This window comes from Antennarius striatus, chromosome 14, assembly GCF_040054535.1.
Source record: "Antennarius striatus isolate MH-2024 chromosome 14, ASM4005453v1, whole genome shotgun sequence".
NCBI classification, from domain to species: domain Eukaryota; kingdom Metazoa; phylum Chordata; class Actinopteri; order Lophiiformes; family Antennariidae; genus Antennarius; species Antennarius striatus.
In genome coordinates, this window is record NC_090789.1 from 15,558,373 (window position 1) to 15,575,548 (window position 17,176).

The window sequence follows — 17,176 nt, forward strand, 5'->3', positions numbered from 1 at the left end:
TTGAAAGTGGGATTCCTAAACGGTTCCAGTTCTGGTCAGACGAGCTAGTAAGCAGCAGCACTGACATAAATACCTGACTCTAACTGCTGTTGCAGGTCATTTCTAGCTAATTCACATTATATACTGTAATTCACTCTCTTTGCTCAGATCATATTTGGACTTAAATGACAGTGACTGTTCACTGTGGTCATTTTATTTTTCCATGCTACTGGTGCTAGCTGGACACGACGGCGTATGAATCTATCCGACTGTTCTCATTCTTGGCTGTTATCTGACATGTGCGTCTGATCTAGAACCTCATAAGAAAGTGACTTCAATCTGAATAGAGAAGATCTGACTTTGTTCAGACAGCCCTGAAAAAAAATCCCATCTGTGTCACATTTAGTCAAAGAAATGTGAATTGATTAATTTCATCCAATGTGGAAACAAAGCCGTTGTGTCTCCCCAGTCAACATCTAATGAGTTGAGTTTTATAACAGTAAAATACAAGAAAGACAAAAAATAAATTCAATTTAATTTTTAAAATTCTTTTTTAGTTTTTAAAGCTGAAAATAGTCAAACCATTTGTTCATCTTCAGCCTCTCATCCACTTTGTGGGTCACAAATTTGATTTAAAAAAAGACTTTCATCTATTCCAGTGTGCTGATTTTGAATTTGATTTTCTTTTAAAATTGTCTATTGTTATGTTACCAACAATAATAAAAGATATGGATTGCTGTAAATAGTTGTAACATTGGCGGGAATATTTTGTCGTCGAGCTCCAGTTTGTGATCTCTGGGTTGTTTGTCTGAAGCAGAAGGACATCGGTTCGTCTCCCTTGTCAGAACATATCGGCCTCAGCAGTAATCACTAACATTCACCGGGTCACACGAGGACTGAGCGCGAAACGGGCAAAAACAGAAAGTAGAACAGATGTAGAGGGGGCGGGGGGGGTGTTTGTGTCGTTTGTATTGAATACTGTTGTGTCCCAGGTGTTTTGTTCTAACTGTTTGTCTCCCCCCTGCTGTGATTGGACAGGTGGTGACCCCAACCAGAGTGGGACAGTCTTACACCTACAGCCCAGGCCAGCACAACCAGCAGGACGTCTATGATGTCCCACCCAGCAGATCACAGGGGGTGGGTGTCTCATGTTCCTGCAGCATGTCGGATGTTGATAGGTGACATTATGGCTACAAGTATAAGACGTATTCTAGAAACTCTTCAAGAACTCAGCTGTGGTCGTAAACAAAATAAGTTCAATCAAAGAATGTCCTAATTTGTCTTGTTACTGAATCTTAACATGTTTTAATCCACATTACTTGATATTTTTCTTCTTTTTTTGGCCTCCACATCAGATAAATCATTTTGGCACACAGAAACTAGTGTATCTCTGAAATTGAAATGCTTTTTGTGTTATTTTTGACACTTCAGTGATGACATAGTAGTAATATTCACTTTTTGCTGTCATTCACCAATGTGAATTTGAATTTAATTTAAAAGAAGGTGTTCCTGTGGTCCTCAGTAGAACTTGTCCAGTTCACTTTAACTTTTGTTGTCCTAGTTTAAATTTTGAATAACATTATAACAAAATTTAAAGCAAGATAAGCAGAAATAATAATAAAGTACTTATAATATTCACTTCAAATCAATGAAGTCAGTGGAAATGAATAACTAACTGGATCAGGATCAGGATCAATGTAAACCTGCGTGGTTCTTGTGTTTCAGGTGTACGACATCCCCCCTGGTCAGATGTTCCCTGCTCAGCTAAGCACCGCCAGAAACCAGGGCATCTACGACGTCCCCCTGTCTCAGATGGAGGCCAGGGCGCAGGGCGTCTACGACATCCCTCCCTCCTCACAGGAGGTAAGAGAACATTTGAAGGAGTCAATTTTAAAAGACTCATCAGCCATAATTTAAAATAAAGAAAGCAAAGGAAGTGGTGGCTCTTAGGAGTTAAAGTGTTATTCCATGTTTATTGACACAGTTCCTTGTATTTCTGTTAATCATCTGTAATAAGTGACTAATACTTCAGATGTCATATTGAAGACATTCCTGTGGCGGCGCTTAATGAAACCTTTTGCCTGCCAGAAGATTTTCACCATAACTCCATGAGAACGCTTGAGTCTGTGCGAAAAGTCAAGGACACAAGTTTCCAGAGCCTCTAATGTTTCAGCAGACGTCCAGACCCGGCCAGGCGAAGCGCCATCAGTTTGTTAGTAATAACCTGAAGTTTGCCAGGACCTGTTATTTATGTCGCTTCTAATTACAGCCTGGCCAGGCCTGCCTAGCTGTAAGGAGCGTCTTTCAAGGCTGATGGAAATCACTTACAGGCGGCGTTTTATTCACCCCACAGCGCTCCCATCACGCCGTGTGCCGTTCACGTCACAACACACACACTCTGCCCCGTCAAGTCAGACGGGGGTTAATGTTTAGTTGTGTTCTCGACTCGGCATTACAGGAAGAAAATGCAGGGTTTCAAATGAGGTGTTGTCGTTTTAGCCAGAAGGCCTTTCACTTCCTCAATCTCACACACATTCGCTTTTACCGATTTCTTCATTTTCCTGCAATTAGAAAAGTGGATTTGTGAAAAGAAAAAAAAAACTAAACTGTTTCCATCTGCAGCTTCTGTAGAGTTACAATCAACAAATGTAGGAGCCCAAAATACAGTTGGGTGGCTGGGAATGAATCACTGACCAGCCGTGTTCACCGTGAATCTGGAATGACCTGGTTTGAGATAATCTAGTTGTTGGAATATGTCTCACTGCTGGTTTAGGAAAGCCAGGCTGCTAACAGTAAAGTTTTGCAGTATATACTGTATAAGCAGTGTGTGTGTTTGTACATATGTATATACAGTATATGTATATACATATACACACATATATATATATACTGTATATGTGTATTATCTATTTTATTTCATATTTTATTTTATTTATTTTTCCTTCAATATATTGATGTCTTCCTGTGTTCCTGTGCAGGTCTACTCGGTGCCCCCCTGCAGGGCCAACCCTGTCCTTCAGGAGGGAAACTATGACTTCCCTCAGCCCCTGAAACACAAACCAGAGGGCATCTACGATGTACCACCGCCCACCCTCTCCAAGCCCACCCAGAGCCCCCAGTCCCATTACGATTTCCCCCCCAGCACAGACCTTCCCACCCATCATCAACACCCAAACGCCAACGGCAACGAGGGCATTTACGACGTCCCTCCGCCCGCCCTTCTGTCTGGGGCGGGGTCTCAGAAGGACGTGTACGACATCCCCCGCGGCATGCCGCAGCCCCCCCAGCTCAGATCCTCGCCCACCGACAGAGACGGAAGCAAAGGCGTCTACGACATCCCCGCCCAGGACGCTCGCGGTGCGGCGGACGTGACAGACGGCGTGAACCGCCTATCGTTCTCCAGCACCGGCAGCACGCGCAGCAGCATGTCCACCTCCTCGTCCTCCACGGGCTCCGGCTCCGAGGGCCGCCTCGCTCTGGACGTGGACGCCGCTGTGCAGCGGTTGTACCGCCTGCAGCAGGCGGTGGAGGCCTCGGTTGGGGCTTTGCATTCAATGGCCGCTTCACCTCACTGGAGGACTTTCCCCTTCATGGAGCGCCACGCCAACGATGTCCGCACGGTGCTGGACAGGATCCGGGCCGCCCTGGGGGACTTTGTAGTGTTTGGTAGAGGAGCTGCTGCAAACGCCACGGCTCTGTCCGACTCCAGTCTGCACAGTAAGCTGAGGAGGCAGCTGGGACGCCTGGAGGACTCACAACAGATCCTCCTGCAGATCTACCAGGCGCTGGAAAACTGCTGCTGGGCTCTGAACGCGCTGGCGTCATCTGGCAAGCACCACCACAAGAGCGACGACCTGGATCGCTTCGTCATGGTCTCCAGGACCGTCCCCGACGACGCCAAGCAGCTGGCCTCCACGATATGCGGCAACGCCGAGCTGCTTTTCAGGCGGATACACGTGGATGGATCGTTCTCTGTCGGGAGCTCACCTGAGGAGAACATGATCCACCCGCTCACCTCCCCCTCCTCCGATAATGAAGGCTTCGGAGGACAAACCAAGCCCTTCCCAGTTCCCTCCAGCCAAGATAAAGACAACATGAACAGTGAGAAGTGTGTGAAAAGCTGGATGGAGGACTACGATTATGTACACCTGCAGGTAGGTCCTCTAGGTTGTATTGAAACTCCTATGTGTGCAACATTAGCTCCTATTATACTTGTATTTATTTTCCGGTCTCATTCATTTATTCATCTCTGCAGGGCAAAGACGACTTTGAGCGTCAGCAGAAGGAGCTGTTGGATAAGGAGAACATTATTAAGCAGAGTCAGATCCAGCTGGGCCAGGACCAGGTGAGAGACGGCATAACGACCCACGCAAATCAGTTATCAATATTTATGCATTCATACCATATCATCAGATACAGATAGCGGGAGACCTTTTGGGTCTCATGGGTGCAGAGGCGGAACATTTGAAGCCTCTTTGCAGCCAGATGTCGCCTCTCGCTGTGCATGAAATATAGATAAAGAACCTAGGAATAGGAGTCCCTGGAAACATATTTTCTTGCCAGCATGTCACTATTCAACAGTTTGTGTTGCAGTTAGAGCATTTCAAGAGTTTCCTGAGAGAAATCTGTCCTGCTTCAAGAGTGATGTCAAAAAATATAGGAAAAGAGTCGCTGAGCAGGATTTCTGAACTGCTCACTATTTTCTGACAGCATTAATCGTCAATCACAGACCAACCTTCAAAAACAACAAATCTTAAATTCAGGTGCTGAAAACAACAAATATTTGGTATTGCTTGAAAAAACAATTACAGTAAATAATCGCTGGACATATTTGCTGCTTGGCCTATCTGTCAATTTCATACATGTAGACAAACATGGTTGGAAAATAATCAGGATCTTGTTTCTCTTCTCAGATCAATCAGTTTAAGAAGCTGGAGCAGGAAGTGACCAAACCTGTGGAGAACGACATCACCCAATGGGTCCCACACCAACAATCGGCCTCCCCCTCGGACTCCTCCCCCTCCCCGTCCCCCACCACCCACGTGTGCGCCAGGGATCGCCAGCTGCTGGGCTTCTACTCGGAACAGTGTGGGCAGCACTTTGCGACGCTCCTCAGTGCCGTGGATGCTTTCTTCAGCTGCGTCAGCGCCGGCCAGCCTCCTCGCATATTCGTGGCTCACAGCAAGTTCGTCATCCTCAGCGCCCACAAGCTAGTCTTCATCGGGGACACTCTGTCCAGGCAGGCTACGGCCCCAGAGGTGGCCAACAGGGTGATGAACTCCAGTAACGTGCTGTGTGACTTGCTAAAGACGGTGGTGGCTGCTACGAAAACGGCAGCCCTGAACTACCCGAACACGGCGGCCATCCAGGAGATGGTGGACAGAGTGACCGACCTCTCGCACCACGCCCAGCAGTTCAAGGAGCAGCTGCTGCAGCTGAACAGCTTGTGATTCACCGCCACCAAGCACCGCTACGTCTCATTTCATTTGGACATTAACCTAATATAAATTTTTATATATATATATATATATATATATATATATATATATATATATATATATATATATATATATATATATATATATATATATATATATATATATATATATAATTCCAGTAAGTATACTGCTCCTCATCATTAAACCTACTCTGGATGTTGTAAATAATCTGTTGTGTAAATATTTGCTCTATTTTTGTGTAGATTGTTTTATATTATGGTATGAATATATATGTAGATGCAGTGTTGTCGTTCTCTCTGTAAGGTTGTGTAGATGTTTTTCATAACATTCCCTTTTCATATTATAAAGCACCTTATGAGATGAGTCCTGTTTTTTCATTGTAATCGGCCGTTGATGTGTCTTACTGCTGGGTGTGACAGTAACTCGTGTAAATCATGTTAATGTCAATATGTGTGTGGAATCGCCACAAAGTAAAGGATCGTTCTTAACCATGTGACCGAGTCGCTTGTTTTCATTCTTCCAACTTAACAGATTTAATGTACTAGTTCCCACCTAAATTGTCGAGGTTACAATAGCCATATTTTTAATCGTGTCGTCATATGGTCATACTGATTGTTTTTTCTTTTCCTTTTTAGAGGCATTGTCTAACATCATCTAAGAAACTACCAGAGCCCTTAGTTGAGTGCATCCTTTGTCAAAGTCCCAACTTTACTTAAAGTCAATAAACCCGGTTGCTTTTCAGGTTGTAGCAATTAAGAAAGCGAGAAAGGAAAACAGTGGGTGACCTCTTTATCTGGATCTACTGCCAGATTCAGAGGTCTCTTTCATACAAGAAAAGGTAAAAGTTTGATAAGGAAATAAAGACAACCATGTGGTTCTTTTGTGGAATTTTGCAAACAGGATGTAAACTTGGGACACCTACAAGATTTTATTTTGGAATCCAGCTGATCAGATGAAGACCATGAAATACAGCTGAAATGAATCAAAAAAAAAAAAAAATTGCATCAGAACATGGCTCCAGTTTAAAGAAAAAAAAAGCACTCTGCAGAATTGGTAACTCTGTTGCCTCACAACAAGAAGGTCACAGGTTCAATTCCACCTTGGGCCTTTGTATTCAGAGTTTGTATGTCCTCCCCGTGTCTAGATGGGTTCTGTCTGGATTCTCCGGCTTCCTCCCACATCCAAAAATGTAGAAGTAAGGATTGGTCACTCTGGATCTGTGATTTATCAAATAGTGGGGCATGCCTTCCAAGAGGAGATGCTCCCAGTGAACATGCATGACGAAACTACCATTTGCTTTTTTTTTGGCGTGCCAGAATGAAGTGTAATTGGACACCCACCACAGTAGGTGGCAGTGGCACTTTCACGTCTACATGTGCCATTAACTGTAATTAATAGTCCGCACAGGGAGTACTAACGCCTCTGCTATGCTATGCTAGGGGTTGTTTTTTTTTTAACAATCGTGCACACGCACACACACACATGCATGCACACACTAAAGAGTGTGCAAGGAGAGTGGGGGGTGAGAATATTTAGTTCTTTCTAGGGGGGCTTAACAGAAAACAGTTGAGAAACACTGCTCTAAACTGGCTGCGGGTATGACTGTGAGGTGTCAGGCTTTCTATTTGACCCTGTAATGAACTGGCAACTTGTCCAGGGTGTACCCCACCTTTTGCCTGTGGTGAGCTGGGATAAACCCACAAACCAGATCTAAATAAGAAAAGGAATGAAAATCACACTGCACTGCAGTCTTCCTCACCTGACGGTGTTCTGACTCAGTCCTTACATGAAGCTTTATGCCACAATTATCCTTCATAATTACTCAATTTTCAGGTCAGCAATGGCAAACTACATGAATGGTTGACAACCTGAATCTTTTGTCCTTGGGGAGGGGTCGGTTTATTCTGCTGAACCTTCTGAGTCTGTCTTCTGCTTTGACGTTGAATGTAAATCCGTTTTGGAGTAGGCTTTAATTTCGCCTCAGTCTTCACTCGAAGACGGTGGTCAACAATTTAAGAACTTTATAGAGACATGAGGAGATAATTTACCCCAAACAGCCACAAGCACGACTGCAGGATGGAGGTTTAGCTGTAACCCAGCATCTTGTCAAAATCAATAACATATAAGAAGGATTTTTTATTTAAAATTTGGTTATTTAAGGATGGAAGGATTTCTCTCTGCCGGATGGGGTATCAGCCAAATGTTTCTTCGCTTTGCTTTGAGAACATGAGATGTGACATTACGAGAGTAAAAAGTACCAAGTAAAGAATGGGACTCTTTTGTGAGGAACATGTTTTTCATTTGTGACACATTTTCTATGGTTCAGTGAGTGAAACACATAACAAACCATGTTTTCTTCCTTCCTTTCATTCATTGTGATTCATACGTGGTCTCTTCCCACCTATGTCAGCAGTGAGACTTCTCCCCGCCCCTTTACCCCCCCCAATCAGGAAATCTCATTAGAAGTCCTTCAAGCTCATGCGGGCTGGCCCGTACAAACAATTGAAGTGTTTTTATTATTCGCTGCATTCCTCTCTCTGCTCTCCTGGGAGATTAGAAAAGAAGGAATCTGCAATGACTTTAAAAGGTTTCCCATTTAACCCAAACAGCAGACAGTCACAGTAAATCAGGAGGTATCAGGCCCAGATTTTAAAAGTCTCGCTCAGGCTACAGAAGCAGTGAATTTGAAAAAAGTTGGCATAAAGTTGTGTTCAGACTGATTGAAAGAGGTAGAGTCTTCTTTTTATATTTTTATGGCTTCCTACTTTGTCAAAAGGGACTACCCAAGTTAACACCAAGAGTCTTAAGAATTTGGAACATTTTCTCTGCTGTGACTTTCTGTAAGTGTGAGGCATATCCACACAATAGCATCTGGCAGGGTTCCTGGGGATTCTTAGCCCATTCCTCCTAGACATAGAATGCCATTTGTGGACTGTTAGTGTGTTTTAAAGCTATGTCTGCCTTTGCCCAGGTGATTTGTGTCCAGGCTGCTCCAGAATGATCCAGGACTTCTCCTGAAAACAGTCCTTAGTGGTCTACTTGCGATCATTGTCTCTTTGGAACATCCAGTGACACCAGGGTTACATCGTCCTCAGAGACAGCGAGATGTTTTCTTCTAGGATTCCCTGATCCTTGATGGAATCCATTTCACCCTATACATGCTCTGGGTTTCCACAGTGTGACAGGAAACAAAGCAGTCTCAGAGTATCACTAAACCAACACCATGCTCCACTCCACTGAGGGTGTTCTTTTAAGGAATAGCTTCATTGACATGCTGCAGATCCAGACGTGCTCTTCCTTGATTTATATTTTACAAACAACTGATAAATATAACTTTATGCCTTAAATCTTTTAGAAAATGGTTAATGAATATTTCCCATCCTTCTGTTTAGCTGTTGTTTGGCCTTCGCAGTGAAGTCATAATGACGTGTCCAAACACAGTGGCTCCAAACAAGTGGGAGAATAGCTTTTGGCTGCTTAATCAATGTCCTGGGGTGATATGGGTGATTCAACGAGTTATTTTAGCCCATGGCTGCTCTTAGAAGTCTCCTTGGCCTGGAAACACAAAGTCCTGCAGTCAATAGCAGCAAAAGCGTCTGTCATCAGGGGCTGTGTGCCAAACATCTCATAAATGGCTGGCTTTGGTTTACCACAATTGCACAAGCTCACAAGGTGCTGCAGAGAGCTGAAGCTGCATTTTGTTCAATCCCCTGCACCAATTGTCTCCACTTTCCCCGATGAGACACTGTCTAGTCAAGCAGGGAAACAGCAAACAGGTGTTGGACTGACTGCTGAGATGGAAAATTGCAGCGAGCATCGGCAATCAAGATGTCAGCGTTTCACCTGTCTGCGGGGTGAGGTCAGAGCGACGGGTTTCAGAGAGCTAACGAAACGACACCGACATCCAGGAGCAGCAGCAGCAGAGCACACGTTCAGGTCTGGCTGCATTTGTAGAGAGAGGACTGCAGTCCATGTCATTTCCTTGGCTTACCACAATCATTTCCTGTAAAAGTATTTGCAGGCTCTGAAATTACAGCTTCGCAGCTCAGCAGGGCCGTCTTTTCTCTAAAAAGGGCCCAGCTGCATGGAGAAGCACATGGAGCCAGATCTGAGGGATTGGTGGCATCATTAGAATTAATAAAACTATTAGTTAGGATTGTCTCTCAAGCGTCTAACCAGCGGTGGCTTGGTTCCCTCCACGTTTCCAGCAGACAATCTACATCTAAATCATGGCACAGTGAAACAAATAAGTTACTGCATCTTAATTATGCCTGCTTTCTCTGTTAGTTCTCACAAAAGTGCCATTGAGTTTTATTTCTTTTAAGGGTCAGGAAAGCAATTGCTGCAAAGTTTTCCATGTGAAATAGATCATTTGTTTTAAGATGCTAAAACTAGAAAGCTATGAAGACAAAGATGCTGAAAGACGGGTCAAAAGCTACATCTGGGGAGCAGCATAACTGCAGTCAAACCTGGAGATGGCAGTGGGATGTTGTGGGCATGATTTCATGCTTTAGGGCCAGAGCAGCGCCCAACAAATGAGGGAAACATGAAGTCTGCTCTCCAGCAGAAAATCATGGAGAAGTTCACGTCACCAATCTGAGCAGAAGCTCGAACAGAACGGCTCAAAAGGAATAGAATTCAAGTTTAACAGTGGCCTACTCAAGGTCTGGACCTGATCCCCACTGACATGCTGTGGTGGGACCTCGCCATCAAAAAACCCTGATTTTAATCAACTCTGCAAAGAGTGGGACAAATTCCACCACAGTGATGTCAGAGCCTGTCCAGATATCAGAGGCTTCTGGGTAAAGGTGACGCAACTAGAGGTTGAGGTCAGGGAAGATCAATGCTTTTTTACACTGGTGGTTGGAAGTATTCAATAACCTGTTCCATTTATATCACATAAGTTTAAAATTTACATTACCCAAGTTGATTCATGACGATCTAACACACATAGATAGAAGAAATCAGGTGAGGCAGTGGTTCTTTTTCACAGCATTGTAATGACTCCTACAGTGTTTGGTGTTTCACCAAAATAAAGCTAATTTGACTGATTAATATACTGCTAAGTTAAATAATTATTGTATTTATAACCTGCATGCAATTCAGTAAATAATGTTAGTTTCAGGAGATTGGATGATTTCCCTCCGAGATGCAGAGGGATAGAAACATAAAGAAACACAGAATAGAAACTACAGCAGACGTACATCAGAACTGTGCTTAAATACAGAGCTTGATGAAATATATTTAGTTACTTCCAACCCTGACTGTTTTCATGCCGCTCTTTGGTTCCCAGACTGCACATGTAAATTTATAACTGTGGACTCAGGACAAGTTTGTGTTTAAGTCATGAGAGTAATAGTAATTTGAGTTTGAAAAGAGCTGACTGGCAGAGAAAAGGGTCTAAAAACCACAAGCTGTGGAGAAATCCAATACATTTGAACTTTATATAGTGTCAGAAGAATATTTAAGTAACTGTTCTACCCTTTCCAAGAGTAAAATAGAATTCCTCTGTTCTGTTTACGGTGACATTTTATTCTTGCTTTGTATTAAGTATATGCACTTTAGGACTAGACTAATGTCCCTAGAACTTTTAAATGGATTGAGCCTTGCCAAAGGCTAAAATGCTATTTTAAATCTAGACTCATATTACATTATGCATAAGGTAGATTAATGCACTGCATTCATATCTGGACGTTAATTCATGGCTACAATATGAAAACATCCAGCAAAGCATAAAGTGTCCAGAAAGACCTGGAGAACATGTGTTTTTATGTGTGCTTTATTTTTGATGTTTATTACCTCCTGTGATGTTTGCCTGCCTGTTAGTTGAATTTCTGAAAAAAATAAAACAAAAACAACACATTTATTTAAATTCTGTGGTGATGTAGAAAATGGCTCAAAGGACAATCAAAAATTGAGTTGCTATGGCCGATACTTATAGCTTTTATAGATTTAGCAGTTTTGCAAAACTCATCAACTTTAAGTAAAATTAGCTTTAATATCGTTTCAAAATAAAATAAATGATTGTAGCCTATTCTATCCACAACCACTGAACTGAATATATACTGTACTTCTTTTAAACTGTTTGAGGGCGTGCTGCGTGCCAGCAGCGCCATACTGCCACCTTGCGGTCAAATTGGGGTATGTCAAATAAAGTGAAGGCACTGAATCGCCTGAGATCAAGCATAGAGAAACATCTAAAACCTTGGCTATTTAACGAGTATTAACAGCTTTAATGTTTACAAAAAATTCTTTCTGGATTCACATTTTAGACTTCAGTAGAAGGATATTATAAATGAATAAAATGAAATGAAGAGCTTTGTTGGATCTCTTTATCTTTCTCTACCGCTATGCCCATATTTTTTCACACAGAATTACATTAACTGTCTGAGCCTGAAGAAAGCTGCACAAAGACCCAGAGAGCATGCAGACTCCCCTACAGAACAAACCACACATTATAGGTCAAAGGCAGCCAAGCTAACCTCTGCACCACATGTTCCAGGCTGGAAGAGCAATTTCTGGACTCAGTCAAGGGTTTGTTACAATTAATCGTGTTCAAAAGCAACATTCTCACACAATATGAAAGTATTTTCCTTCATTAGGATTAATAAATTGATATTTTGGACCAAATAATGAATAAGTAACAGCCTGGTGATCAGTTGTGTGCCAGCAGAGGTTAGTCTGCTGATTTTTCTTACTCCACATAACAGATAAAAATGACCATTAGATTTTTCTGCAGCCAAATGAGTAATCACTTAATGTTCTGTTTCAAGTCTAGTTGCTCAAATATTAAATAGATTTCAAAAAGGCTAATATTTAATTTGTTTCGTGGAATGAAGCACTACATGTGCCTTTTTATGTTTACTCGACTTCTCTAAGTCATGTCAGCAAGCATGACTCACTTTTTCCTCACCAACTCATGAAACAAACTCAGCATTTTTATGGCATTTATTTGAAGCCAGCGCTCCATTGAACAAGAAAAAAAAAAATCACTGCTGATACAAAGGTGCAGGAGTTACAGGAGCTTTTTTTACCTGGAGGGAGAATGATACATAGATATGGACTACAGCCCTGGTCAGTTTGATTAGCTCTGTAATTACAATTGAGCTACTGTCAGCCATACAAAACGAGGTCATGGAACAAACAGCGGACGCCATCTCGACAGGCACTGGGACACACAGAGGCAGAGGGAACTGGTTCCAGCACCCATGTGGTGGGGCAGCAGGAACATAGCTTCACTTCATGTGGACAAACTAACAATCTTCAGACAGTCCTTGAAACTTTCTCTTCAAGTATAAATATTTTAGTAAGGGTGGTGGAGAGGTTACAAGAGATTACACTTTACACAAGTGGAATGAAATTGTGTCACTTGTTATCTTATTTGGAGGTCTTCTGATCTAACGGATGGTAGTCATATGTAGCATTTACTGTGCAAGAAACAACAAAGTGACAGCATCAACATTCCTTTCATTGCACTTTGTTACAAAGAACAAAGAACTGATAAAACTCAACTGACAAGATCCCTATTCAGGGATTTGATCTGCAATTGCTGAAATTACTTTAAAGATTTTTTAACATTTATCTTCCTACTTTAATCAAAGTAGAGTTTACATCTGTTAAAAGAGGCATTATAAACAAGCATAGAAGTCATACATTACTATGTGTGATGGAGCACTCATGCTATCAGTCACTACTGTTCAGTACACATACATACAACTGTACTTAGTCAAAACTCAGATGACAAACATTCTACTTCAATGGCTTTTCCCTTTGATACCAGGAGATCCACCTGGTCAGTTTAAAGTGTCCTGATGAAGAGGAAGGCCAACTACTAAGTTTCCACAAAGTTCTTGTGTCGCATAGAATGCAGGATCAGAAGGAGACGGATCTGATGGTCGAGCATTTTTGTAGACGGTTGTGAGGTTTCATGAGTAGAAGAGAATGATACACAGCAGCTGTTTAGTGAATCTACAATGTACTATCCGGATGGGCAACTCTTTGCCGTGCAGTCCTGGGTCGAGTTCGCATCGGGGCATTAGCTGTACGGTCACTCTTCGATTCGGATGGCTGCATTTCTGCCTGCGGGGTGCTGGCATCGCCGACAAGTTCTCGCAGGAACTTGAATTTGGACAGGAAGAGCTGCCAGACTACATACCAGCCTATGGGGTAAAAAAGGGGAACATTTCAGATGCGCTCCAGAGGTAAGCTTTGGTCTAAAAAATAAATTTCCCACCAATGCTCAAACTTCCCATATTTAACCTTGTTATCCTCAAACACACTTGACAAAAGCTATAATCTGCAGAGCAAATACCATGGCCAAACAATCCCACAAGCTTTGCTGACTGATGTCCCACATCTAAATTTTGTGGCAATGAGTAGTGGTTTTTGGGGGGAAAAAATTGAAAAATACACTTTATTCGTATAAAAAAGAAAATCATGCTTCAAATTTAATAGATTCTTCCAGGCAATATTCTGTCTGCTGACCCCAACAAAGAACTTTCCCAGAACATTTGTGGAACGTGTTGGAACGGTACCTTTTCTTTCGCAAAACAAAATAACTGTACTTCATGGAATCTTGGATTTTTCTTCGGGACAGCAGATGCATTTTTTCCAGCCAGTGAACGTCAAAGGAGACTTTTGTGTGGCTGTTTGCTATTCGAGCCACAATATTCGACATACTTGAAGAGCCAGATTTTCACGTGTGACCAGCTGAAGGCCCACCAGATGTAGCGCGTCAGCACTGGTGGCACTGGTTTGGTCTGAAACCCAGTGAACATCAAGCTGCAGCCCAGAGGGCAGCAGCCATGTTTGTGTTCCAGCATCCCCCACTCCCTTGATAAATATAGAAACTCCACTGAAATCGAAACTTGCCGGTCATTCAGTACAATGTGACCTGATTTAGAAGCTTCACAAGAATATTTGGACTTTGGGGTCAGACCGTTTAACTAACCTTGTAGGAGAATCAATGCTGATTTTACTTCATTGTTAAAAGAGAATTTGAAGCTTTGTAGATATTCAGGAGGGGTAAACGTGTTTACTTACCAATCCGATGGCACCAGCTAAATCAGCAACAAAATAGTTCAGGTTTTTATCGAGTTATGTAGGAAACTTATCTAGATTATATCCAAGAAACTCACCGAACAGCATGAAGAGCAGCGCGCAGACGATAGTAGCCACAATGACCAGCAACGTAAGCCCGACACTCCGCCACATCTTAGCCGGATGCCTGAAAGCAGCACCAGCATAAGGAGACGGACGTAATGTGTTCGCTGCTCCGTTCTTCACGGAAAGGAAGCGAGATTTGCCGCCTGGCCGCCGAGTTAAATAGAGAGCCGTGACAAAAACAGGACACCGCTCATCGCCAACTCACTCCAGCTGCTCTGCTACCATGTGGCTAACTAGCAGCTAGGCTAGCTTGTTGACAAACTGAGCCGCGCGGGAGGACAGCAACAGGGGCTAGCGTTAGCTGTTAGCAGCGGGGAAAGTCCTTCTTTCTTTTGTGCTACATAACTGCAACATGTGGTTCTTGGTTCGCGAAGACGAGGTAGGCAGGAACTAACTAAAATAACTGGGTTAACATAACAACGTCGGCGTCAGGAGACCGACTGACTCACACGCGCCTGCGCAACTTTCAGTTGCATTCTGGGTAATGAAGTTTCAGACCTCGTAATCGTTTCTCATTTTCTACGTCTCCTATGACTTCTGTCGGCAGTAGATGTATAGACATAAATAGTTTAAGTGTATACAAACCATTTACCGGTCATTCAACGAACATATAGAACATAAATGGTTTATACATGAACATATAGACATAAATGGGTTATGTCATGTCATGTCATCTTCAGATTACCACCGCTATATCCGCCGCAGCGGGTCACGGGAAGCCGGAGCCTATCTCGACGGCATAGGGCGTGAGGCGGGGGACACTCTGGGCACGACGCCAGTGCACCGCAGTGCCACTCACAAAGACACACAACCATGCACACACACTCTCATTCCTAAGGGCAATTTGGAACGGCCAATCAACCTGAAGTGCATGCTTTTGGAGGGGGGAGGAAGCCGGAGAACCCGGAGAGAACCCACGCAGACACGGGGAGAGCATGCGAACTCCACACTGAGCAGGACTCGAACCCAGGTCTGCTGTGTTGTGAGGTGACAGTGCTAACCACTGCGCCACTGTGCCGCCCATAAATGGTTTATATATACATAAATGGATCTGCAGAAGGCATTCGATCGAGTCCCTCATGGTATCTTGTGGGGAGTGCTTCGGGAGCTTGGGGTCCTTTGCTGAGGGGTGTCCGGTCCCTGTATGACCGAAGCCAGAGCTTGGTTCACATTGCTGGCAGTAAGTCAGACCTGTTCCAGGTGCATGTTGGACTCTGGCAGGGCTGCCCTCTATCACTGGTTCATAATCTTTAATGTACAGAATTTCTAGGCGCAGCCAGGATCCGGAGGAAGTCCGGTTTGGGGACAAAAGGACTTCCATCTCTTCTTTTAGCAGACAATGTTTTCCTTTGGTCTCATCAAACCTAGATCTTCAGCGTGCATTGGGATGGTTTGCAGCTGAGTGTGACACATGTGGGATGAGGATCATCACCTCTAAATCCGAGGCCATGGTTTTCTAACAGAAAAGGGCGGTGTGCCCTCTTCAGGTCAGTGGAGAGTCTTTGCCCCAAGTGGAGGAGTTTAAGTATCTTGGGGTCCTATTCACGAGTGAGGGAAGGATGGAACGTGAGACTGACAGACAGATCGGTGGAGCTTCTGCAGTTATGCAGTTATGCATATATATTATGCAGTTATGCATATATATATATATATATATATATACGGCGGGTCCGGGTTCGAGTCCCGCTCTGTGCGGAGTTCGCATGCTCTCCCCGTGTCTGCGTGGGTTCTCTCCGGGTTCTCTGGCTTCCTCCCACCTCCAAAAGCATGTGCTTCAGGTTGATTGGCCAGTCCCAAAATTGCCCGTAGGAGTGAGTGTGTGTTTGCGTGTTTGCATGTTTTTGTAGGTGGCTACGCGGTGCACTGACGTCGTGCCCGGAGTGTCTCATGCCCTATGCCAGCTGGGATAGGCTCCAGCTCCCCCTGACCCGCTACAGCAGATACAGCGGCAGTACATGAAAATGAATGAAGTGGTTGTGAAAATGAATGAATATGTATTCATATACAGTATATTCACTCACACACATATATTTTTTAATATACAGTATATTAATATGTATATATATAATGAGGACGATACCAGTGCACTGCGGGATTAAGCAATCACCCGGCCAAATTCTTTTGAGGTAGGCCCCAAGAGACTAAATTCCAAACAGTTTAACATTCAAATGTAATACATACTTGAAAAGACATGAAACATTTATTTTTCTGTACCAGCCACAATGTGGAATATGAAGATGATGAAGATGTCCAAATTAGGCTTCAGGACCATGGTCAAGGGGCAAACACATGAACATGGCAAGAGGATTTATCCCGATGCTGTAAACGTAACATTAACACCCCATAGATTCAGATTTCACAGCATGTTAAAATAACACAGCAAATCTCAAAAGTGAACAGTTTGGTCTTTTCTCTTTTCCTGTTGGAGCGTCATCTGCATTGTTTTGTCCTTCTTTTATCTACATCTCTGTGAACTTCATAGCAGGAAACGAAGCCACAATGTAATTAGATTTATGGAGACATTCACCAACATCGAGAACAATTCAGGTCAGGGTGAAAGTTAACAGAAATGT

At 43.3% G+C, this 17,176-nt stretch overlaps 2 protein-coding genes across 2 annotated transcripts in view; one reads left to right on the top strand and one right to left on the bottom strand.

Annotated features, from left to right (window-relative positions):
• The window catches only part of nedd9 (neural precursor cell expressed, developmentally down-regulated 9), a 29,632-nt gene extending 24,143 nt beyond the window's left edge, over nucleotides 1-5,489 (top strand). The window contains exons 3-7 of the mRNA XM_068333210.1: nucleotides 1,018-1,116; nucleotides 1,705-1,842; nucleotides 2,958-4,133; nucleotides 4,235-4,324; nucleotides 4,893-5,489. Of these exons, the coding sequence (XP_068189311.1) occupies nucleotides 1,018-1,116; nucleotides 1,705-1,842; nucleotides 2,958-4,133; nucleotides 4,235-4,324; nucleotides 4,893-5,429 (2,040 nt within the window). The 3' untranslated portion in view covers nucleotides 5,430-5,489. The remainder of the gene's footprint in view (nucleotides 1-1,017; nucleotides 1,117-1,704; nucleotides 1,843-2,957; nucleotides 4,134-4,234; nucleotides 4,325-4,892) is intronic.
• A 6,882-nt stretch (nucleotides 5,490-12,371) lies between these two features.
• smim13 (small integral membrane protein 13) lies at nucleotides 12,372-15,053 on the bottom strand. Its single transcript, XM_068333061.1, has 2 exons — nucleotides 14,576-15,053; nucleotides 12,372-13,597 (listed from the first exon to the last, which is right to left on the bottom strand). The coding sequence occupies exons 1-2, from the start codon at nucleotides 14,649-14,651 to the stop codon at nucleotides 13,407-13,409; spliced, it is 267 nt and encodes an 88-aa protein (XP_068189162.1). The 5' UTR covers nucleotides 14,652-15,053; the 3' UTR covers nucleotides 12,372-13,406.
• Between the last annotated feature and the right edge of the window lie 2,123 nt (nucleotides 15,054-17,176).